The sequence below is a fragment of the Eublepharis macularius genome, chromosome 1 (genome assembly GCF_028583425.1).
Source record: "Eublepharis macularius isolate TG4126 chromosome 1, MPM_Emac_v1.0, whole genome shotgun sequence".
NCBI classification, from domain to species: Eukaryota; Metazoa; Chordata; class Lepidosauria; order Squamata; family Eublepharidae; genus Eublepharis; species Eublepharis macularius.
The window spans coordinates 158,699,194-158,725,094 of record NC_072790.1 but is presented as its reverse complement, the minus strand read 5'-3'; the positions used below and the strand labels follow the sequence as shown (position 1 = coordinate 158,725,094).

The 25,901-nt window shown below is 40.1% G+C and overlaps 1 protein-coding gene across 1 annotated transcript in view; it reads left to right on the top strand.

Moving 5' to 3' along the window:
• Nucleotides 1-25,901, top strand: part of SMYD3 (SET and MYND domain containing 3) — a 714,934-nt gene that overhangs the window by 573,013 nt on the left and 116,020 nt on the right. Inside the window, exons 6-8 of the mRNA XM_054983157.1 lie at nucleotides 2,711-2,778; nucleotides 3,222-3,324; nucleotides 8,960-9,070. Coding sequence (XP_054839132.1) covers nucleotides 2,711-2,778; nucleotides 3,222-3,324; nucleotides 8,960-9,070 — 282 coding nt within the window. The remainder of the gene's footprint in view (nucleotides 1-2,710; nucleotides 2,779-3,221; nucleotides 3,325-8,959; nucleotides 9,071-25,901) is intronic.

Sequence of the window (25,901 nt, the reverse complement as noted above, 5' to 3'; positions counted from 1 at the left end):
AGGGTTCTGATTGTTTATGGACCTGGCATTGCACAACATCAGTGTCGAAGGGGAGTTTACTTTCCTAGCTCCAACACCTGTGTGTCTTGGGATGGGATGTAGGTTAGAAGGGCACCGAGCCTTTCCGTATCTCCATGACCTTCTCCACTTCGACCGTGTCCCACTGCCATATCTCCCTCTTCCCCAGAGGACTGGGATCCCTGGCTCCATTCCGGCCACCCTCCCTATATCCACCGCCATTACAAGACAATGTCCCACCAACAGTAGGGGAGAGTATCAGCCCTAATCCAAAATGTGTCTCTAATACAAATATATCATATGGTGATAGCCTAAAAAATATGTTCCACAACATATAATGGCGTCCAAGGAATCCAAGGGTAATTTTGAATTCCATAGGCAGTTTAACTTAGCTTCTTGTAAGGTAACCCAATCACCCCCTCCCCCTTGTCTAATTCCAATTCAATTTCCCACTCCTGACCTTGCCATTTAGTTTCATAAAATCTAGTTTGCAGTGAGATTTATTTTTCCTATTTCTTTTTTCCCCCTTCCTTTTTCCATTTATTTTTAGGAGAAGCTCTGTCTAGGTTCTCTATAATTAGGGCCACAACTAACTAACTAATTTCCTAATAAAGGCAACAGTCCAATTAAACTCTGGGGCAGTATACAATTCAATTAATAAACTATCAAGTTATGCTTAATCAGCACTGACACCAATTTCAATTCACAAACAGACCCAATTTACATCCCAACCCATCCCCCACTGCTGGCCAGAGTTCTTTATCATTTGTCGTCTTTAGCTCTTTAATTGTAGCATAGTTCTTCTTTTATTATTTATGGCGGTAGTAAACAAGTTTTTCATCGGCGGAGCTCAAAACACAGCTCACGCCTCTGCTGCCATCTTAGCCATCACAAGCACGCGGAGCTTGTTCTTCTTCACTCTATCCCTCCCTCTCTGGCAGCACAAGGCTCCTGGGCAAGACTTTACTATCACATTAGTAAAGTCTTGAAGTTACCATACCGTGGATCCAGGGTCCATGTCAGCCATGTCAAGGTCTTCCAGGGAAGACTGAATTTGTAGAAGGTATTTTGTGTAGCCGCATTAACTTGCTTTTCTAGCAGCAGCACTAGATCCCTAGGCTCTTAACTGAGTCTGCAACAGTTAGCTGAACCATATGTGACTCTGAAGTGATCCTTACGTGTCCCTGTTAAAATTAATTGTTGTGCAATTTACTGGAGTAATGGAGTAAGAGTTGTAAACTCGTTACATATATGCACATGTTGCAGAAGACCAAGCGCCTTCCTTTCCCTAAGCTTTTGTTACACACATGTTTGTGTAACATGGTTATTCTCTCAGCAAACTGTTACAGCATGAGTGCAACTGGCAGGCATGAATATGTGAAGTTGCCTTATTCCAGCTCACACTGATCCATCTAGCTCAGTGTCTTCTGCCCTGACTGACTGTGGCTCTCCAAGGGTCAAACGCAGAGAAAGGTGTTTCCTTCTACCTGAGATGTTTTAACTGGAGATGACATGGAATGGAACTGGGTCCTTCTGCTTGCAAATCTAGTGTTCTGTCATTGAACTGTGTCCCTCCCCATCAAGCACATAGGCTTTAGCCTTTCTTGAAGCCCTTGGCACAGATTGTTCTGCAAACTTACTGGGCTGGTGCAAGCCATGTAGACAGATTGGTATTTTAGGGAAACTGATGAGTTTTCTTCCACCTGGAGGGAATTATCCATCCTTTGTGTGCTGAAAAGTCAAGTCAATATTTTTGTAACCAATATAATTGCTATTTTAAATAGACCAATCTTAACTCAGAAGTGTTGTCTGGAATTAAGTTTCCAATAACAGCAGGAGAGACATAATTAAGATGTATGACTTTTGTAAGTGACTGGGAATGTTTGAATGGGTTAAATAAATAACAGACTAATTAAGGTGGGGTTTCTAGCTTTTAAAAAGGCATTTTATTACTGTATGTATATTCATTTAAATTAACTTTGCTGTCAAGGACTGTGAAATTACTCTGTTGGCAGATTTTATGTTTTAATTTACGATTAATGTAACTGCAAGCATCCATAGGATGAAATTTCATCTGCAATTTTTCCCCATCAGGGCTGGAAAATGGAACCTCAGCATATATTTAAATTTGCATTTTTGCAACCTTTCGAAGGATAGTAGTGTTTTTTTTGCTGCTTATTAGGTTAAATTTTTTTGATCACTATGTTGCAGATTTACAGTGAAATCCTAAGCAGAGTTACTCCAGTCTGAGCCCATTGATTTCACTGTTAATAGACTTTCTATTAGCAAAGTTTATGAAAGGAAGTAACCCATAGAATAGATCAAGTTTTCTACATATTTGGGAAAGAGGAGTTCCTTAAGTATGCAGAAAAAGATTAGTTCATTCGTTTTTTAAAAAAATGCCCCCGGTGACTTGATAAGGACTGATATTCAGAATGTTGAGTCAAAGAGGAATGGCTAAATGAGCTTGCCTACAGCTCATAAGAGCTTATAATATCCTGGAAGGAGCAATATGGTTTAGGGAGGTGGGATTTCTCTGCCCCCACCCCAAAGTCCCTTGTGAGGCCCAGTTTATAATTTACATGTTGGGCTTGAAGGTTCTTTTCTAGTTTGAAGATTTTAAAAACTTGGACATGAAGTTTCTAAATGACTCTGGTAATCCTGATCCTGGATTTTAACCTTGTTTTGACAGGTGACCTGTAACTGCTTCAGCATTAGTAATGGAGAGGTGCAGGATGTTGGTGTTGGCCTTTATCCCAGGTACTGTCGATATTCTTTCACTCAGAAGCAATGAATTGCTATCCCTCTCACCCCGGGCCGCTGAAATTGTTGGTACAATAATGAAGAAAGGAATTTGGAGATGAAAACAACTTGCAAAAATATTCAACACAGTAGAATTTTTTCCAGATAAAGCAAATAATTTTGCACATACAGCTGAATGCTGTATGAATTTCCAGCATATGGTTGGAAACGAATCATAAAATAGGGAACATTATATGTAAAACATCCCGATATCCTCCCTCCTTACTGAGGGTATTAGAGAGAATTTAAATTAGTTGCCTCATGGCTAGATGGTTATTGAGGCACTTTGAATAGAGCCCAGTTATAGAAGTGGGTGGAGGCAGAGTCATTAGTATTACAGTGTCATCCTTGTCTGTGACAGATAATTATTTTTCATAATCAGGCTGTTTTTCCTTTCCCAGCATGTCTCTGCTGAACAACAATTGTGATCCCAACTGTGTGATAGTCTTCCAGGGTCCACAGCTCCACCTTCGCTCAATCCGGGAGATTCAGATAGGTGAAGAGGTAAGGTAATTAACTTGTTCTCCCTTCCATCACAGGCACCTGCAGCAGCTGCATCTCCTTAAATAACTTCCAGACTGCAGGTCCACCAGCTTTAACACTTTGATGATATATTGATGCTACTTCCTATCACATAGCTATCAGGAAGAAGATGATAAAGGGAATCCTCTCTTTACACTGTCTGGGTCCCATAATCATTACCCCTCATAAATCATCAGCTGTCTTGATGAATTCTTCCCCCTCTGTTCCTCCTCTAGGCACTTCATTTAGTTTGTATTTGTGCCTTTACCCTGATAAAAACACTTATGATACTTCTGGGTGGAATGCAGCATTCACTAAATCATTGCAACAATAAGCATTTGTCAGATTGAAACCATGCTGAAGCAGTAAAGCTTTCATTGGCAAGAAAGGTAACAAGGCAGGGGTAGTTTCCTTGTTGGTTGTATTAAAAATGACTTGAAGAGATGTGCTTCTGAAATGATTTGTGTTTTTTTGTCAGAGAAATTCTTCACAACACCCCCCTCTCCCACTGCAACCTGTGAAGCAAAATACGATATGACGTCTTCCTTGACCATTCTCACTATCTAATACTGGATCTCACACAAGTGTACATACAACTACATTTACTTATCTGCAATATTTGTGTATATTCCTTAATTCTTGTCTCACTCCTTTTTTCTTGTTTCTCCCTTGTATAACATTTGACTGTAAGGAGCTTATCTTGAACATTATTCTATTTTACACATTGTATTGCAGGTATCAATAGACTGCAATTATGGCAAGGGTGTAGACTTGTGTACTTATTTGCATTGACCTTAGTGTGGCTTATTTTGAATTAAAAATTATGCTGAGAATGCTCTAAAGGAACTTTAAAACAGAGGGGCTGCAGGCATAAACTGGCCAGTTGCTTGTTAAAATAACATTTTACTGTATTCAGTATTAAAATGTTGTAGCAGATTTTCAGTTTGTATAATTAGCCAAAATAATTCCATATCAAAACAATTTAAATAAATTAATAAAGAAATATGTTATTGCTGCAGCAACTAGTTTTCACAAGTTTCTTTAAGTTTTTATATCTTAACTAAAGAAAAAACTCTTAGGGGTTCATTGCATTTTCAGTAGTTACAAGCCAACGTACTTTCCAATTTATTATCCAGATCAGATTGGTATCAATCTGACAAAAGGACAAAAAACTTTAAGGACAAAAAAGTTATAGTCTCCTAGTAATAAAACTTAATCATTATCATGCTTCCCCCCCCCCTCCAATTTAAAATTGAACTTACCTCTTAATGGCATTTACACATTCACGCTGCTCAAAAATTGTGGAAGTTGTAAGAGGCAAGTCTTAGCTCATTATCATGGGGATGGGATGTCAAACAATTTCTCTGGAACTATGAAGGAGACTGACTAGTAATTACAGAAGAGTTAAAAATATTTTGCTGGTGCAGATTTTTTAAAATGAGGCTCCAGAAGACTGAATTGCAGGACCTATTTATTTAATACTGTGCAGAGTCAGTTCAAGGAGTCCCCATCCTCAATCAGCCTGTGGGCAGTTCTGGAATTTTGAAAGAAGGCAGTGGGTGCTGCCACAGTCCGGCCACCATGGGAGGCAGGTTCAGTTACAGAATGGCTCCCAAGGGAGTCAATTACAAAAAGGTTGGGAGGTCCTGAATGAGCAGTCCCTGCAGACCCAAAGGTGATGCGTCCTGGGCTCTTCTGAAGCTCCTCCTGCTCCAAGGAGGTGATGAAAGCCAGAACTAACTCTTTGCTTTGGTGAAGAAAAAGTGGGCACCAGGAAAGACATAGATAGGCATGGTATCTGCATGGTGCCCAAGAGATAACATGCACTATACAAGAGATTACTGCTCTAAACAAGCAGCCCCACAGGGGCTTAACACAGACTTGGTTTGCAACAGTACATATGCAGGAGGCAATGCAGGCATATGCCACAACTGTCATTTCTTCCTGCCCCTACACCAGGTGGAAACAAACCAAGCCATGGTGGCACTGTGAACACCTCCATGGCTCACCTGGGACCCAGCCAGCACTATTGTCAGTGTCAGGCATCTGTCACCTTCTTCCACGTGCTGTCATTGGTGAGAGCAAGCAGAGACCCATCAGCTTGTCAGTATGTCAGTCTCATCTCTGAATAATCAGCAGAGGCACACATTCAGGATGCTTTGTTAGGGCTAAGACCCTGACACTATTTACTTATTTTAGTAATTGATCTCAGAATATCTAATGTCCTGTTCTTTGCTCATATTTCCTGTAATTGTAGTCTTCCTTGCACTTACATGGTGAACAATTTGGTACTTACTATCATTATGACCAACTCTCTGGAAATCTTACGCTAGCCTGAAGATATCATTGACCACTTGCCATAGCTACATGAGCCATGAACTGTTGGGGCCAGGAGTTCTTTTGCATAGTGGTACAAAATACTTGAAACATTCCTGAAGCAAAACACTACTTGGAAACAGATGGCAACATTTACTTCCATTTGGGGAGACGAGTATGGGCCATGGTGTCAATAGGAGATGTTCTTTGTCCTTTGTCAAAAGTCTTCAGTAGACACATTACTCAAATCTGTATGATCAAGGTCAAAACTCAATGCTGATTCAGTTGTCCATCTTTCTCTCTTTTTAAAATGGTGCTTTTTGTTGTGGCATCTAAGGCAACTCACAGTGCAATCCTAAGCAGAATTGTACCAGTCTAAGCCCATTGAAATCAATGGGCTTAGACAGGAATAACTCTGCTTAGGATCACACTATCAGTTACATTACTGGGAATCTGCTGGCATTCACAGGGCATGGAAACAAGGGTCGAATCCACATTCACCCATTACCCGCATGTTTATCGGATATCTTCCGTTTGCCTCCAATCCGTGATTTTTTCCTCTTCGTTCACATCCCTGCTTCCAATCCGTCTTTCTTGCGCGTCCCTCCGGTCACATGGCCACTCAAAAACCGCTTTTTTGGGCGGGACTTTTTCCCCGCCCATTTTTTAAAAAAAATTTTGAGCGCACTTTTCCGTTATTTCGATCTTGCCTTATAAAGAAACATCATTGAAGATAATGATGCCTCTCTTTCCCCCACTGACAGCACTGATGGCTCTCTCCCATTTCTTTTTTGGAAATTTGGAAGCATGTGGGAAGCTTTCGTGGGCATTTCCTATGCAGGACAGTTCAGTGCCTGAATTTTACTGAAGTTTCACTTCCTTGGAGTGTCATTATTTCGATATTTCATAATTTCGATATTACAGTAATATAAAATAAAAAAATAAAAAACAGTTAAAAAGGAAGTTTTGCGAGTCCGTTCTGAGAATGGATTCACCCCAAAATGATTTTTCAAACTACCAGATTTGATTCAGAAACAGCATAATCAATAAATCCAATGCTATGAAGTCAAAAACAGTCTTTTGCAGACTACGGAGCACTTGCAAGTTGAATCAGCCAATAGGAACTCTCGGAACGGCCGGAGAGACAGGAAGGGGGGTGGTTTTTAAAAAAAACGCGTAAATTGCGCATTGGCCCGTTCACGGCCACCGTGAAACTCCCGTTGAAAACCTGTGACCACATATTCGGGAGAAATGCGAATGAAATGCGTCTGTTTAATGAGGTAATGTGACTGGCACTCGGGATTGCGTGGGGAATGCGGGGAACATGCGACTTAGAATGAGTAATGTGGATTCGACCAAGCTCTTCTGCTCTCCTGCTGTAGTGAAGTGGAAGGACTCCTGACTGAATGTAATATATACACTTGAAATCATAACCAGGCCTAATCATGGGAACAGGGAAACCATTACATCAATTAGCTGTGGTTATTTGACAATCTGTATGTTTCTAATTATGAAGTTACATGAATTGCAAATTTGCTCCCAGTCACTCAAAGGCAATTATAACAACTTTGTCTTTGCTATGATGGCAGTTTGTGGTCCAATCTTTGTGGATTTTTGCTGTGTGAGACTGCTAGAATTTTAACTCTTTGTGCATGCTAAAAATAGGGGAGGGGGAATACTAAGAAGATTAAAATAAGTTTCCTGCAAACTACTGTGATGCATTCAGGGAGAAATTGAATTATCACTATTTTTTTTAACTCCCCAAATATCAGTTGGCTCTTACTCTAAACACTACTCCCAATAACACTGAATCAGTCTGTGTTCAATTTGCCATTCATGGCCTGGTTCTGCTGGGACCTCTTTTTGCTGGCCCCTTAGGGTGGCTGTCTATTGCCATGCACTTTATATGTTCAGCATATACTATTCACATAATAACTAGAGGACCTCAGGTATTTCAACCCTGACTGTATTGAATTAAAGCTTATTAGCCAATGCTTGTCACCTTTTGTATCTTTAAGTTAATACTCTTCTTGAGTTATCAGAGCTGACTGTCTAGGACAGTAAATTCACCATCCAACAACCCTTTAACAAGAGGAATGCTAATTTTTTCAAAAAATGAAACTTAAACAGAGATTAGGGAATCACATTTTCTAAAAGCAGGTATTCCTTTATCAACACCAGTGTGAATAATGTTTTACAAGGGATGACGTTCTATCAAGATACCCCAAGATGCTGAATGGAAACACTGATTAACACTGGATCCATGTGCCTGGAATACATCACACCCCTTTTCTCCATACTTCCAGTCACTATTGCTTTTTATATTTTTCTCAAAACAAGCATTGAATGAGTAGGAAAAAAATGCTTGATGACAATTGAGTATAATATGCCAACACTTTCTGCATTCGTTGAGACATTTCTATGCCTTTTAAGGGGCAAAACCTTTATATGGTACATTGGGGACAAAAAAAATACCTGAACAGGTTTAGCTGAACATCAAGAAGACAAAAGTAATGACTGTCAAGGAACTTACACAATTTTAAGGTTGACAATGAAGAAACTGAAATTGTTACAGATTTTCTAATCCTTGGCTCAGTCATCAACCAGAAAGGAGATTGCAACCAAGAAATCAAAAGGAGAATGAGACTTAAAAGGGCAGCTGTGAAGGAACTAGAAAGATAAGGATGTATCATTGAAGATCAAGATCAAGATAATCCACACTATGGTATTCCCCGTTACTGTGTGTGGATGTGAAATCTGGTTAGTGAAGAAGGCAAACAGGAAGAAAATTGATTTATTTGAAATGTAGCCATGGAGGAAAGTTTTACGATGGATGTCCAAAAAGGCAAATAAGTAGGTTCTAGCTCACATCAAGCCTGAATTCTCCCTAGAAGCTAAAATGACAAAAATGAGGCTATTGTACTTTGGTCCTATCATGAGAGTGCTCCTGCATGCCATGTAGGGCCAATTTGGCCCATTTGGGGCCCAAATCGGCCCCAAACAAAGTGTGGGCACACTCTCACAGTCAGCACGACATCACTTCCAGAAGTGACATCATCACACCCCTTGGGAGCATGCATGCTGCGTGTGTTCCTGGGGTGCCTGCTGGTGGTGGGCAACCTCTGGGGGCTTTGCCACCTCCCGCTGATCGCTGGTGGATTCACAGGCAAGAGGGCAAACCCCAGGAGTTTGCCCCCCACCAACGGGCTCTGGGAACCCTACTAATAGTATATATAGCTAGTATGTATATTATAACCTCTTTGTCAAAATATAACTCTCTTCCCTGATTGTTTGGGTGCAGCTCACTATCAGCTATATTGACACAATGATGTCCAGTGCTGAACGCCAGCAACAACTGAAGCGCCAATATTGTTTTGAATGTGACTGCCTCATGTGCCGCACACATAGCAAGGTAAGTGTGGTCAACCAGTCTCTGGGCAGAAGCGATCTGTGTGCCAACCCTTGCAGTGTTTCTGTTTGTTGCTGATACTGTCATAATTCAAGAGGAAATGCCTTTGCCCTCTTATCTGCTGTATGTTTGGGGGAAATAAAATTATAAATGAAAGAAACAAAGGAAATGCTAATGATAATTACACAGCTTATTCATGATAATACAGGCCTTGGGAACCCTAAATACCAGTGCCAGGAGGCAACATCAGAGAAAGTTTGGGAAAGATTGCAGGAAAGCCTATATGGCTGCCATGTGGATGGGAATGTTTGGATTTTCTAGGTTCTACCCACACAGCAGCTATTCCCCCCCTCCCCCCCCCCCACACACACACAGGCCATTACCTATCCCTGTTACCAGGGCTTTTTTCTTTTTGTTTTAACTCAGCAATTAAATTTAATGGAGGTTCAAATTCCCATAAAATGGGTGAGAGGAAAGGAGGAAGCAGAAAAAGGGAGAGGCTATGCAGGCTGTCAGGGAAGGGAAAGAAGAAATAGTTGGAATGTGGTGTGTGTGAGGTGCTCCCTGCATGTCCTTCAGGGTCCCCAAATGTACTATATAGTTAATAATATGCTGGGGGTGGAAAGATGGGGTGGAAGGGCTGAAAAATTCTGAACATGTGTAGAACTCCCAATGCAGGTTTTGAGAAACAGAGAAGCCTGTGTGCATGTTCATTGACTCCTCAGACTTTGAATACTGGTAAATTATCTTATAAAATCACATTTGATTTCATCATTGGAATGGAAAGTGTTTAACATGACAATGGAAAAGGCTAAGAATCCAGCAGTAAAGAGATCAATATAAATCAAATTCAGTGGCAGTGACTATATAGTATGTATACAGTGTTACACTTTAGGTCTGAAAATATACCTGGCTTTGCAGAATTCACACACACTTTTGAGATTGATACATTCAGGTAAAGTGATAAGTTGCCCCCTTTTAAGTAACTATATAATTAACGTATGTGCATAAAATATTTTGGAGAGATTCTAAAATAGGTTGCTAGAACAAAATTCAGTTCCTGATCTGGGAGTTTGTGTGTGGAGACTGTATGTAGGCTCTTGGCTGAGCAAGTGCTAAGGGCCTCTGAAAAGGTTTGAAGAAGGCAGACTGCGGTCATTGAATCTGCCAGACTCTACGATTTTTTCTCTCTCCAAGTTTGGGGGATGAGGAAGTGAGAATACGAGTGGATTATTCTGCTGAATTGTGATTCTATGGTTTTACCTCTCCATGCTTATAAAATAAATGATAAGGTCCACACAGCTGGAACCCCAGTCCATGATATTTCTGTGCATTACACTCTTGAATGCTTAAGTGTCACAAGATATACTTTTGTTAATGAAAAGTAAATCACCCCCTATTTTGTCTTGCAGATTCTGTACAGAGGTCTGTTGTTTTCCTTCTCTTTATACTCAGGAAAATTAATTTTGTCTAGTGACAGATTCCGCCCCCCATCATAAATTTACTGCAAAATATTTAGTAAACTTTGATAATGCCCCCTTACGAAGTTACTATTAAGAATGACAGGTCCATTACTTTCTTCAGTTGAGAGCATCAAACACATTTTCATGGACTCTACTATTCCTTAGTGATTAAGGACATTTTCTACTTATCTGACTGAATATATTCCTATAATGTGTCAAAACATAAGGACAACCTGCAGGATTTCCTATGAAAGCTGTAAGCTGTGTCTTCAAAGGTAGACTCCTATGACAACTTTCTGTCTTTTAAGTGTATTAGACCATATCACATGTGGGCAAACCCAACTCCCTTGTGGTCGTCTTTGTTTTGTCCTTTATACACATCTACTGAGTTGTCCGTTTAAATACTGTGATTTTTCTTTTCAAAGCATTATTCAGTGGGCTACATATTTGATAAAGCAGTCAGATATTTTATCTGCGTGCAATATATTTGACAAATTCTTCTCTATAATGATACCAGGTTTATTTTAATTCTTCATGTTGCAACCTACACCTTTTATGGTACAAGATGGAATGAAACATATTGGTACTGTCCACTGTAGTAGCATTGTACTTTTTTTTCTAACGATGTTTGGTGATTCATATTGCAATTGCCACAAAATGAACAAAAAGCAAATGCCAGAGGAGAAGTTGTATGAGTTTGCTGCAGCCAAAATAAGAAAGATTCTTGTATTACATTAAAGATCAGCAAAGCAGAAATGACTTTGCAAGATGCAGAAAGTATTATGTTCAGTTGGCAGAGAAATTTATACCCAGAGCTACAAGCAACAGAAGAGCAAGGGAAGTTATGGAAAAGAGAGGATAAAATGCCCAGTTTCTTACACATGTTGGATTTTCTGCTCATACAAGGTACTTTTGTCAGGGAAACGTAACATTCCTGCCTCCCCTCCTCCTCCTGCTGTCCTCTGCCCTCCCACAAATGCTGGTCCTGGGGGACAGAAAACCTCAGGAACGTAAGAGTCCACTAACAGATAAAACACACACAGATTTAAAGACACGGAGCTAAATCTGCTGAACAGTTCAGTCTCCTTCAAATGCCCTCTGAAACAGAACAGTCTATAGTCCCTATCCCTTCACTATGCATCTCTTTGAGACCAGTTCCGTACACTATAGCCCTCCTAGCTGAGTAAAAAAGCCTTCTCAAAAATTCAATTTTGCATTGTTTACAGAAAGCCAGGAGAGTGGAAGTTTTCCTGACCTCTTCAGGTAGGCTGTTTCATATGGTGGGGGCCATCACATGTGCTGTTGACTTTGCCCATGTACAAGAGGGCACCTGCAGAAGGCCCTGTTCAAATGGGCAAAGCTGCCATGGAGAGAGGCAGTCCCAAAGATAGGACAGACCAAGGCCAAGAAGAGCTTTGTATGTGATAGCCAATACCTTGAATTGACAGGGAGCCAATGAAGTGATTGCAAAATGGGAGTAATATTCATGTTCCTCCTCCTGACTCCCAATAACTGAGCTGCAGCATTCTGAGCTGCAGATGCTTTGCCAGTAAAGGAATACTTTGTTTAGTCTTCACATAATTCATTAGATGCTCAGCTTCTATAGTAATTACGTCCATTGAGAAAATTATAGTATCATGTTGCATGGAATGTGTAAGTCGTCATCGTCATTTTAGAAATCCACCTCTTGAGTATCTCCTTTTCCTGTCTGAGTTAATGAACCTCTGTATCATAAACACACATGTGTGAAGCACCTGTCACATGTTGTTTTTTTTTGAAAAATTTTTTATTGAGTTAGAATCCATTATTTTCATATTTACATTCAATTTTCCCCAATTTTTTCATCTCTAACCCCCTCCCTTTCCCCCCCCCTTTTTGTTGACTTCCAACAGCTTTCCTACCCTTTGTCCCCTTTCCCTTACTTTTATTAGCTTCCTCTATCTAAAACATATATATATTCTCCATTATTCTAAGCAGTACATCCTTAACTATTTTTAATATTGTATGCCCAAACTGTTAGTCTCTGTTTCCATCTTAGATAAACAATTTATCCCATTTTTCAATTTCAAATATTTCTATATATCATAAACCATATAGATCATACATTCGTTTATATCAAACAATTTGACTTATTACACCTGTCACATGTTGTGATGTCTGGCAGCCCAGTTCACCATCTCATTCATGTGCTGTGAAATTAGTGTGGCCTCTTGTGAACAAAAAAAACCCTATGCTTAGCAACTTCACTGGGAATGTAATGCAGCTTTAGTTTTGCTCCTTTTTGCTCAGATGTCGGTGATGGCTTCTATAAATGATATACGAAAAGCCTGCGCAGTTAAGTAATGTATGTATACAGTTCTTGGTGTCTGTTGCTGCCTCAGTTATTGCTTCCAAAGTGTCCTTGGTTTATGGCATCTGTTAACATTTTTATTATTTATTTATTTGTTTGTTTTGCTGAATGTAAAGATGTATGATTGAACAAAAGAGCTCCTAGAAGGGGAAATCCTGGCAATGTCCTAATGCCTAACACATGTGGATGTTTGCATTAACTGTAATTATTGATGGCATTAAAAAGATGGCACAAAATGGAGAGGGAGAACACCTCTGAAAAAAACAAAGGCAGAAGGTATGCCATTAAAAAGATGGCAAACATCTTTTTGAATGAAGACAGCCCATAAACAAATTGGATCATTTTGCAACAAGATATTAAACAACCAAGGGGTCATGTTTCATTCATTCATTCATTCATTCATTCATTCATTCATTCATTCATTCATTCATTCATTCATTCATTTAATTTATGTAATTTTTAAAGCAATATTCTGTTCCAGAGGCAAGGAATGCAAGGCCTCATCCAATAGCTGCCTATGGCATTGGCACATCCACATCCCCCCCTCACAACCCCCCCCCCCCCAAAACCCAGGCCTGCTAATAGTACATGCTGGGAGAAAGGAGAACTGTTTCCTAGCAACTACAATCCAATTGCTGGAAAACAGAGAGAATAGAAGAGCTTGTTGAGGTGACATAATCTGGGTGATTGTATGGCATCTGTGCAGTCCATCCTGGAGAAGATGAATCCATAGAAAGGCCCTATATCTGTATAGTCTGTTTACAAAAATAAGAAAGCTATTGCAGCACATTAAATTTTATTGTTGGATTCTTGTCACACATTGTCTGATGAATATATCTTTTCGAGAATCCTTACCAGTATTAATAGAGATCCACCCTTGAAATTAGCTCTCTCTTTCTCTTTCCGTCTGGATAAGCAAACCAAATCTGTTGTGTTTCATGAAACCTTATAATCTTGTCATGCATTTCAGAAGTGTTAAGAACAGTTTTTTTAAAAAAACTGTTTTAAAAAACTGTTTTTTAAAAAAAACTTTTAAAAAACTTTTTTAAAAAAAACTCCTAGTGACACTGAAAGGACAGGAGTCATTTCTAATTTCTGGTTTCCGTTATCAACCTGCCCCTTCAGCTTCATTTCCTCTGGCTTCTAGGATTTATCCTGGTCAGTGTCCAAAGCCTCATGAAAAGCAAGCCTTGACAAATGAGATGGAGACCACAGTGCCAAGAGGGGTTTTCCTCCCCTTATTGTTGTAATGCTGTGATCTCCAACGTTGCTAGTCACAATGGATATTAATAAGTTGGAGTAGGCTGTGATGCCAACAGATCACCAAAAAAAAATCATAGCTCATGGGAGCTCCATGAAGTCTGCCAGGAATTCAAATTCACAGACTAGCTGGTATTAATGTTATATGGCATGACAATTTGGCAGGCTTAATATATTGAACTGCTGAAGCAAGATTGGAATACCACATTCTCCTGAGAGTCAACTCTTGTAGTCATTTGAGACAAACAGAATCTCATTACATGCAAAACCAGGAATAGAGAAAGCAGTACAAGCCTTTTGGTACATGCTTTCAACAGACATTTTTCTACCATAGGAATGGACTTCTTCCCATATTTCAATTTGTAGTCTGTTGCCCGGGATCTATCATTTATAAGGGACTGTGGCTCAATGGGAAATGATCTACTTTACATGCAGAAAGTTGCAGGATCAATCCCTAGATCCAATTAGATAACTGGTGATGTGAAAGATCTCTTTACTCGAGGCCCCGGAGAGCCACTGGTAGTGTGCTAGTCAATATTGACCTTGATGGACTGATGATCTGATTCAGGATAAGGCAGTTTCACGAATCTTAGGCTTTTCTCTGCATACTACTTATATCAGGGAAAAATGAGGATAGTATGTTAACTAATTTGGGCCACTTTACATATGCAGGGACAATCCTGAATTCCCTTTACAGAATTATTCTTCTGAGGGTTTTTTGTCTGTGACTACATAGAAATAATCCCATGTTAACTGGGATCACATTGGTAGAAGTCTATGTAAAATTGCAGCAGTTTCCACAGTCTCAGTGATTCCAAAATGTTCACCATCTGCTGACTTAGAATAGCTTATTCTGGAACAAATTTTGTTACTCTTTAAGGTGCCATTGCTTTATTTTGCTATCCACTTGGAATTATAAATTTAGCAGGAATCACTATAATCCCACGTATCAATTAATGTACCAAAGGTTCATATTAAAAGCTATAATGAAATCTTACAACCTGTCCTGAAGTGAATTACGGTTGACATGCTCTCTTCTGGAACTCCAGTAGTCTCGTTTTGGTTTCCCCGGAAAAGACAAAAAGATCCCAAGAAAAGTGGTAATGGGCAAAGGTGGTATCTGCAGTTAATGGAATCTGTAGCTGCAAAAGGTGGGATACAGCCCTAAAAGTATGTGGAATATGAAAAACACAAAAAGAGAAAAAGGACCTAGAGAAAAGCAATTGCAACCTAAGATAAAACCTAAAAAGAAGGCAACTAAAATCTGTTTGGGGGGTTACCTATATACTTGGGTTACATATACAGGTGCAAATAAGGCTTTTAATATGAATGTCAGGGTGGATATTGCAGATGAGAAACACTTCCCTTCTTTGATAGACCAAATAGATTGATGCGTTATTCAACACTGTACTGGAAGGATATAAAGAACTGTGGCCTCCTGAGTTAAAGTGGATTTTACTCGTTTATTCAGGGTCTGGCATGGGAACTATTTTATCTCTATGATTAAAATGACTATATTATCTAGCTGTAACTGAAAGGCTTAATCTTTGTGCCCTTAAACAGGAAGGTGGAAAGGAGAAAGATTTGGGGGGTGGGGCAGAGTGAGAGACTGGCAGCCTCTCTTTGTCTGCAAGCCTAGAAGTCTGCATATGCAAGGAGTGGTGGTGGAAAACCTTGAACCTCCCTCTAGGGCCAGTTTGGTGTAGTGGTTAAGATTGGCAGGACTCTAATCTGGAGAAATGGGTTTGATTTCCCACTCCTCTGCTTGAAGCCAGCTGGGTGACCTGTCAGTCACAGCTCTCTCTCAGCCCCACCCACCTCACAGGGTGATTGTGAGGATAATAATAAATAACACACTTTGTAAACTGCTCTGAGTGTGCCGTTAAGTTATCATGAAGGGCAGTATATAAATCAAATGTTGTTGTTGTTCTTATTATTACAGCGCTGAATTCTCCCATGAATGCCATGGGTCTGTTTAATGGGGGTCTGTTGACCCAGAATATGTAGGCCAGAGTGTTGAGGTGACACCCTATGTGGTGTGCTATCTACCTACACCCCACGACTACATTGCAGAATACAGACAGGACTATCCTTGAGGTATCAACTTCTTATGGCACAAGTAGCATTGTCCAGGTTAGGATATCAATGTATAGTTCAGCAATATGGAAGCTGTGCTTTCACAATATCTGGTATTTTTCTGTATATAATTACTAATTTGATTTTTTTTTAAACTGATCGTGCTGACTTTGTGTAATTAATCTTGAGTCCCAGTGAGCAAGATGGACTATAAATAATATAAATAAATATGTAAATAAATGGTGAGGTGTAAGATACCATGGCAGAAGTATTTTACAAAAACGTTCTTTCAGTCACATTGAGATTAATGTGATATTTTCCCAGATCCATTCCCATGCCTGCAAACTCAAACCAATTTGTAAAGAGCCCAACAACCTATTTTTGCTTAAAAAATGAAAGACAAGCACTTTGACAGTTTAACCCTACTGAAAGAACAGTCAACCAATAATTTATAAAATACCTATGCCTTCTGTTTAGGACAAATGTTTAAAACAATGTTGTTTCAACATAAAATACTATTTCAGCATAGTAAGAACATGTTTAATAAATTAATTTAAATCTATATGTGAGCTTCCTTTGCACCTACAACAAAGGCATGTATATCTGTAGATTTCCAGTAAGGAGTGAATGTGAGGCTAAAGGAACTCAAAGGCATTTTTATACAGTTACCCCACTAGGGACCATAATTGTAAGATTATTGATTGCATTCTGTAGACTGATTCTTACTAGAGGTGGGCACAAACAAAAATATGAATTGAAGTTTGTCATGAACCAGGTTGGTTCATGGTTCTCGAATGGGTGGTTCGTGGGAGCTCATTTCTCGTGAACTGTGATGAATTTTAGCCTGGTTCATTTGGTTCATATTTCGGCTAGTCACTGCAGACAGCCTGGCGCTGATCAGTTTCCTAGGCAACAGGGGGGTGGGTTCTCTGCAGACCTTCTGCTGACTCAGAAGTGACATTTTCATGAACCAAACGAACCAGTTCGCGAACCAGGGCAAGTTTGTGAAAGTTCATGGTTCATGAAACGCAACCAACCACGAACTGCACAAATTGGAATTTTTCTGGTCGTGCCCATCTCTAATTCTAACATTAGGTTTGGTTGATACTTGTGTTTGCATATATGGCAGATGCAAATTCTAGATTATATGGGTCTGTCAGGTCCAAATAAAGTTGGTTTTCCATTATGCTTTATGCATCACATTTTTTTCAGCATATATAGGCATGGAAATGACTTATGCATTGGCTGGTGTATGCTGTAATTATTAGTCCTTGCTTGTTTAACATCTTGATAGAATTAATCTAATGGCTCAGCTTCCATAGTATGATAGTGTGAATCAAAAGCCACTTACCATGAGAAGGAGAAATACGAATGGGGTGAGTTTTGACAATGTACTTAGCTAATTAACATGGGAAGTCATGTATGGAGAGTACTGTGAAAATGAGCTGTGATCTAAATGAGAAACAAAGCATGTTGGAGTTACAGTGCTATTTAGAATGAAATACATCCATTTGGCTATGTAAATATTTTGGTAGAAGCATCAGACTTCTCGAGATATGACTCAATTACATAAAGGTCATTAGAATAGTGAGAAATCCATAGTTGGCATTTTTTCTAGTTTAGCTGCTTAGTTGAAACACAGCTCACATTATATATTAGCTCAATAATATGCTCTGTTGCTCTGGATGTTGCTTAAATATGAATGAAGATTGAATTTCTTTTGACAGTGTCATGATCTGTTGTTCTGCTGCAGGTTCATTTGCTGAGGAAGAAAAATGGGGAAAATGTAAAAAATCTAGATATTAGAGGTGTTTGGTATGTACAAGTGTGGAAAAAAGAAAGAAAACAGTTAAAGAAAGAAAACAGTTAAAATATTATTTCATATATTTTGTCTTCAGAATATAAGTTATGCACTGGCCCCTTCCCTGAAGGTTCAGCATTAATTTTTAAAAAGTGTCCAGCTCTTTTGCTTATGGAGATAGAAGGGGGGGAAATCAGGTATTATTCAGTGCTTAATTGCAGGTATTCACTATTCATCACAGGTATTATTTGTTCAGTAAGATGTACTGTATTTAGCTCATCCAAATTGAAGCAGCCAAGCTGTTGTCAGGGTTGGGATACAGGGATCATATTACCCCAGTGCTGAAAGAGCTGCACTGGCTGCCCATTTGTTTTTGGATACAATTCAAAGTGCTGTTGTTAACTTTAAAGTCCTAAATGGCTAGGATCCAGGGTACTTGAAGGACTGCCTGCTAACATGTTGTCCAGCCTGCCAGTTAAGATCTGGCTCACTGAATGAGGTGGTTATATCATCAAATGGTGTCCAAATTCAAAGAACAAATGAAGGAGGTCAACTAAGAAAGAAAATGATTTTTGAACAATTAATCACTGGTGATTTTTAGGAAAAATGTATCAAATATTATTGCAATATTATACTGAAACAGAGCAAATAAAAAACTGTATGACAAAATGAATGCACAATTTTGGAAAAAAACATACACGTGTCAGTGGGAAAATCTATGGACTAAAGAAATTAAGTTTACTGGATTTCAAATACTAAGGGAAAACTGGTATAAAATGTTCTTTAGATGGTATATTACCCCTAAAGATATAGCAACAACAAATTAAGACTATAACGCTGGAAATGTCAAAATACAGACACAACATTTTATCATATATTCTGGACATGCAAGAAAACAGCGGACAAAGAAGATATATGAAGAAATGCAAAAGATATTAAAATTTAAGTTTGCCATGGATCCAAAAATTATGCTATGGTGGCAAGAGTGATATTTGCAGCAAAATGGAAGGCAGTGAAATGCCCAGATGTGAAGGAATGGAAAAATAAACTAAATGAGTATGCGGAAATGGCAAAACTAACTTCTTTTATACAGAATAGGCCAACTTCAGACTTTCAAGAAAATGGAAAGTTTTTTCCAATTATATAGCTGAAAATCAAGAACAAAATTAAATTAAAACAGAGAAAGAGTTAGGTAATATATGTTTATAATAAAAAGGTATTTAGTAAAGCACAGAATAAAGAGATTTAAATACAAATGAAATTTTAAAACTAAAATTTAAGTAAGTTGTATATAAATGTATGATTTTAAATATAAATTATTATAGTTTATATTTTAAGTTTGTATTTTGTAAATTGAAATTTTAAAAAAGATCTGCCTCACAAGTCCTGCTCTCTGTGCCCTGCCTTCAGAAATGAGGCCAGTGGCAACTAGAGACAGGGCTTTTTCAGTAGTGACTAGGGGTGTGCACACAGCCCCCCCAAAATTTGAGTTTCCCGCTTCGGGTTTACCTGAAGCAAGAAAAATATCCAGCATTACCAGCATCCCAAAGCAGCAAGCCACTTCAGGATTCTGGCTCGCTTCAGAGCATATTGAAGCAAGGGGAAGCAAATTGAAGCGAAGGGGAGCAAACCGACATACCCCACTCCCCCTGGGGCAAACCTTAAGAATGAACAGAGCATGGTTTCCAGTTCTGAAAAACACCAGGCTAACAAAACACTCTATACTCAACAATAGCCCTGCAGAGAAGATTAGCACATCAAGCCCCAATCCATATGCAAAAGAACCTCCTCAGGATACAGTGAAGCCTCCCGCCATTATCATTCCACACCCTGGGAAACTCTTACAGGATGACTCAGCTCAACCCCACCCCTCCTGAGTAGATACAAATGACCTGCCAACATCTTTTCCACACTGTGACACTGAGAGATCTCTGTCTTTTGGTGCTACACCTCTGAAGATGCCAGCCACAGCTGCTGGCGAAACGTCAGGAACTACAATGCCAAGACCACGGCAATACAGCCCGGAAAACCCACAACAACCAACTATGATTTCTAAGTTTTGATTGTTCCCCCTTCCCCACTTATACAGCTTTTAAGGAAAGAAAAAAAAATCAGTGTTTCTTGACTCTGAAATGCTTTCCATTTTGTGGCTCAGTTGTTTCTAACTGGAATTTTGCTTCCTTTATGAGAAGTAGGTGGCTGAATAAGTTTCCTTTTTTGTGCAGATTTTGATAGGTCAGTTGAGGTAATGTCCAGTTTTTGCAGTAAAGCTTGTCCTGATTCATGGTCTGATGCATAAAGACGTTTGTCTTTAAATTGGACGCAAAGTGTAGAGTATTTGATCCATTTATATTTTATTTTTGCTGCACGTAATGCTTCGGTAGTTAGTTTGAGATTTCTCTTGTTTAATATCTCCTTGGGAAGATCTGTAAAAATCTGGATTTGGGCTTCATTACACTTAAGCATTTTTTGTTCTCTTGCAATCTCCAGAATTCTTTTTCTTGTTTCCCAATCTGGGAACGTAGCTATAATATCCCTTGGAGTTTTCCTGTTTGATTTTAGGGGTCCCACACGGTAAGCTTTGGAAATTGCTGGAGTGCTTTTGTTTGGCTGCAAAAAACTGGCTAGCCATTTAGCTAGGAACGAAGATAGATTTAGTTTTGATGTAAATTCCTCATTCACCCCCCTAAATTTAAGATTCTGCTGGCGCACTATTAATTCCAGGCTTATAATTCTTTCATGCATCTCTTCTTTCTCTTGTTGCATAGTGCATATTTCAGATTGCAAAGAGTTAGAAATATCTAGTGCATTATCAGTCTTTTGAATAACATTATTCATTTTTGCTTGAAGGTCAGCTATCTGATTAGAGAGTGGCTTTATAAGATCTGTCATTTTATTTAAGATATTAAGTTCCATGCTTGCAAACAAAGTTGCTAGATCAGAGTCAGGAGGGGTATTCATTAGAGCTCCTACCTCGTTTCCCATCAGCTGCATTTTGCTTGTGTTGCTTGCTTTGCTTGCAATTGCTTGCTTGGCCTGGGTTGGAGGGAAAAAGTCCTGCAGACACTTTGCAACTGTGCCATTTTGCTTCTTAGTCTTCTCATTGTGCTTCCCCATGTCTGGGGGTGATTTTCATTAAGTTAAGATGTGGATTTTAGAGGAATTTGGAGCAAGGTGGGACAGAGCTCAGCTCTCAGGCATCCATCTTCTCAGACATCAATGCCACGCCCCCCCCCCAGCCTGCTTTCTTCTGACTGAAACTTTTGCTCTACACTCTCAGTCTCAAACTGCATTAACTCCGCCCACTCTCTGTTATCAACCAATCGTATTGCTCCCTCATCCCTCTCTTTCACCCCCCACTCTTCACCTATCTCACACCAAGCATTTAAGGCAGGGGCCCCCATAGTGAATGCATGTGAATGGGCAGCTGCTTATTTTTGCCATGTGTAAGGTGGCAACCTGTAGAAGGTCCTGTTCAGATGAATGAAGCTGCTGTGGTGGATCATAGGGAGAGAAGTGGGCCCGTAGGTATAATGGACCAAGTCCATGAAGAGCTCTGTATGTAATAGCCAATACGAATTGATCATGGTAACTGATAGGTAGGCAATAGAGCGACTGCAGAATGAGAATAATATTCGTGCTTCTCCTGATAACAACCAATCTGCAGAATTCTGCACCAATGGGAGTTTCTGAGTTAACTTAGAGGGGAGACCTATGAACAGTGCATTACAGTAGTCAAGTCTCAATATTACCATGACATGATCCAGGTGGTCAGATCAGCTGGGTCAAAGTAGGGGGCCACCTTCCAGGCTAGGCTTTGTTGAAAGTATTTTTGCAGCTGTCTTAATTTGCTTTTCTAGCACTAGTGCTGGATCCAATAGGCTCTTAACAGAGTCTGCAAAGGCCAGACAAAGATCCTACTGAGATTAATTGTTTGCCACTGGCTATTGCAACCCCAGCTGGAATGAAGAGACAGACACAGGCTTGGAATTAAAGGGCCATTTATTAAAATGACCATTAACATAAACAAGGCAAGGGCCAACTAAGCGGTACAGATCAAGCCATGGGGTCAACTCCGGACATCTGCCTTAACCTGCCTGGGCGAGCCCCAAAGCCCCGGGTGTAGGCCATCCCTTGAATGGCTGCAACCCAGCCAGCCAGGCAATGGATCCCCCCATCAAGCACCTAACGCCCCAGCCGTACAGCATGAGGGAAGGCCTTGTGCCTGGGGATCCCCACAGGCTTCTGCCAGTGCTATGGTAGCCACCAAAAGCATACCACACTAATGGCAGACCCTGTTCCTCACCCATGGGGAAGCACCACTGGGTGTTCACCAGCCTGCACCCTATTCCCAAAATCTCCTGCCACCGCAAGGGTTAAGCCTCTGCTTAGACCCTCACGCCCCACAGGTGGCCTAAAGCCAACCGAAATCCTTGCCGCAGGTCATCCATAAAGATGTCATTGCCCTCAGGTGACAGGTGTACACCATCGCCTATGTAGAGGTGGGCAAATTTGGCCCTAATCCTTGGATGTGGCAAATAAATGCCCAAGACTTGCCCTAAAGACTTCTTGACGGCGTGATTAGCCTTATGCCAGGCCCTCTCAATTGCCATCGGATCTAAGGCTTCCCGCCAAACCCGTCGCTGTAGTGTCTCTGACCACAATATAAGCATGCCTAGCCATCGGCTGCTTATAACTCGCAGGTCCTCAGCTACTTGTATCGACAGGGCCTTGCCCTGCATGATCCCCAGGTCATTACCACCAAGGTGAATGACAACCATATGAGGAGGAGGACCCTTCCTTCCCCAAAACAAGAGGGGCAGCAGGCTCGGCCATCTAAGGCCACGCCGGCCCTGCCATTCCACAGTGGCCACAGCACTCAAACCCAGCTGAGATCCAATCAGCATTCTCCTGGCTTGGTGAATCAGGATCCTCTTCCTCCCTTGGCCCGACATGGCACCTGAGGAAAGAGCAATTAGTAGGCCTTTTAAAACTGAGGCAGGGGGCAGATGTAGGTCTGAAATGCCCCTGACCGCCACCTGCCCACTCGCTTAATTGTCTGGTGAGGGGACCCCATTGCAGCTGCCGTAGAGGCAGCCCCAATCCAAAAGGAATGGGTGCCGAATTTGACCCCCGACAAGCCAATTTTCTTAAGTGCCTTCTCTGTCACCGGTCAAAACTGATACTTAGTTAATGGGGTCTGATCTTCATGGCAGAATAAGACCCCCTGATCTTCCCCACGAAGTGTGACATACTCCCTAAGGGCCTTAACAGGGCACTGCTGCAGCCAGGGGAAAGCGGAGCCACTAGAAAATGGCTCCTGGCTCTGCCCCCTGGGCAAAGCCCTGGATGCCTGGGAAGGGAGCCTGCCTCCTTTCCTCCGGGCGGGGCCACAAAGGATGACTCCCTGCTAAAGCTGCGATGCAGCAGCAGGGTGAGTCGCATTCTTTCCCTTCATCCTGTGATCTCTGATTGTGAAATGTGTCAAATTGTTTGTAAATTGGATTAAATTTCAACAGAACTCTCTAAATTAGATACTTTAAAATTACCACTGCAGCCTCCTGCAGTGGGCCAGTGATTTGATTACTTCATCTTTTAACTGTAAAATTTGCCAAATGGATGGACCAAATCCAAAATGAAATATAAACATGAGTGACCTGCCCTATAGTATGAACTGGATCCTGCAACCACGTCCCGCAGGGCTGTCCTCTGGTGCCAGGAGCCTCCCACAGGTGCAAGAGGATTGGCTCTTCTTTGAGACAGATGAAGGTTCTCCTTGTACCAGAGGAAAGTGCTGCTATTAATAGGAAGAAACGTAGGATCCAGGCCTGTAGAATCATATGCATATCAGTTGTGATAATGAACAGCTGGAAATGCAGATTGAGCCTCTGTTGCTTGGGAATGGGAGTGATAAAGAGCTCTGTAGCTACAAGTTTATCTCCGGAGAAAGGTCATAATCAAAGAGTAGAGCAGTGTCAACCATAATTGTTGAAAAAATAATATAAATTTTAAAGAATAGGAAGTTCAGGGAAGAATTGAGAATTCCTTTGCATGCACAAACATTCAGTCAGTTCCATAAAACACTAGACGATTCAGAATTGGTCATTATTTACTGCTGAGACTAGTATGTAATAATCCTGTCAGCTGCAAGTGCTTCACAGTAATTAAAGTATTGGCTCTGTTAAATGCATCAACAGACCTTAGGCCTCCCATTTGTTTGTAACCCAGTCATCTCACCAGCTGTGAATATCCAGGTCCTTGATAACAGCCTAAACCCTTCAATTTCCTAGGGGAGGCTTTCTTGCCAGTTTGTATGCTGAGCATAATCAAGGAGTAAAACGCACTCATTAGAAGCTTGAGATACTCCTATTGAAACAAAGGTTTGTTGATCCAGATTTAATTTTTTGTGTGTATGGTTCAACAAGCAGTTAGTTGTTTTCAACCCCATGTTTTCCCTGTTTCTACATAACCTTTGTATATGTGTGGATTAGGGCACAACTGCAAGCAAGTTGAACCGTGTCACTGGAATGGGTTTCATATCAAACTCACAATGAGACAATTGCACTTTGGTCATGTGATTCCACCTAAGTGAATACACCATTGCCAGAGTAAAAGCCAAAACTTCCTGGTACAGTTCTTAGAGAAGTACCAATCAGTAAAAACTGGAACAAGTGCTCTTCATCACAACTTCCAAAATATATGAAAAATGGGGGACATAGGTCAGTGGTAGCAGCATACCTTCCATTTAGGGTTCTATAGCTAGCACCTGTGATATTTTATTGTTATTTCAGATAGCAGGGATGGAAGGGACATCATTGGTGGTACCTTGTCTGGAGGCTTTCCTTGTGACTACTCAATTCTATTTTAATTAAGGGGTTAATTTCTCACACTGTTTTTTATAATCTCCTGCTTGCCTGAGACCTGTTTGAAGATATTTGTTTTAAGCTGCTATGTACTGTTTTTATGCTCTGGTTGGGTTTTTAATAGTTTATTAATTGTTAATTATTTGAATGGTATTTTATGTTTGTATTGTTTTAACTTTGTAAGTTACCATAAGCAGGTTCTCTGGAGGTTCTAAATACATTTCCTTCTTAGTATTTTTATTTCTTAGATCCCACACTTTAAAAAAAATGAGAACAAAATATGGTCTCCTCATTAGTTTGTGATATATAATTTTAGTTCTAGACATTTTGAAAACTCAGCTACTGTATACTTCACAGTGGTGCTAAATCATATACCAGCTTGAAACACATTGATTTTGCTTATGAAGTCCCAAATCTCACATGGCTATTTTTCCAACTTGCAAAAAGTTTCTATTAACTGACACCAACATATTTCTCAGACTCTGGTCAATGTTTTCTTAGAATGTACCCATGTGTACTTAGCATCATAGTACTTTTGTGTCAGATTCAGACATCATTCCATGTTGCAAATAAGTCCTCAAAATTACGAACCACTAAAAAAATACACTAGCTAGCTTGTCTGTGCATACATACATTGATCGTGATGACCAATCAGCTACCTGAAAGAAAAAGAGAAAACAAAAATATTCTTCTAGCATACAAATGCTTCCTTTCCTGGAGGTGCTCCATATTAGACATAAATGACGGTGTACAAGCTGCACAATCCATGTTAACTCAGAAGAATTTCCCACAGTGATCAATGGGGCTTATTCTCAGATAATAGGATTTCACCCTCATCACTTGCAGCAGTATGCAAAAGGATGGCATCCCACTTGCCTAGTTTAAATTTTCAGCTAGTGTGAAAATTTTAAAGCCCAGGTGCTATAGGAGGAGAAGCCATTTAAATTTTCACCATCTACTTAAAATATAAAGGAAGAGCCTCTGTGTTCATGATGCAGTTATTTTTTTCCCATATCAAAAC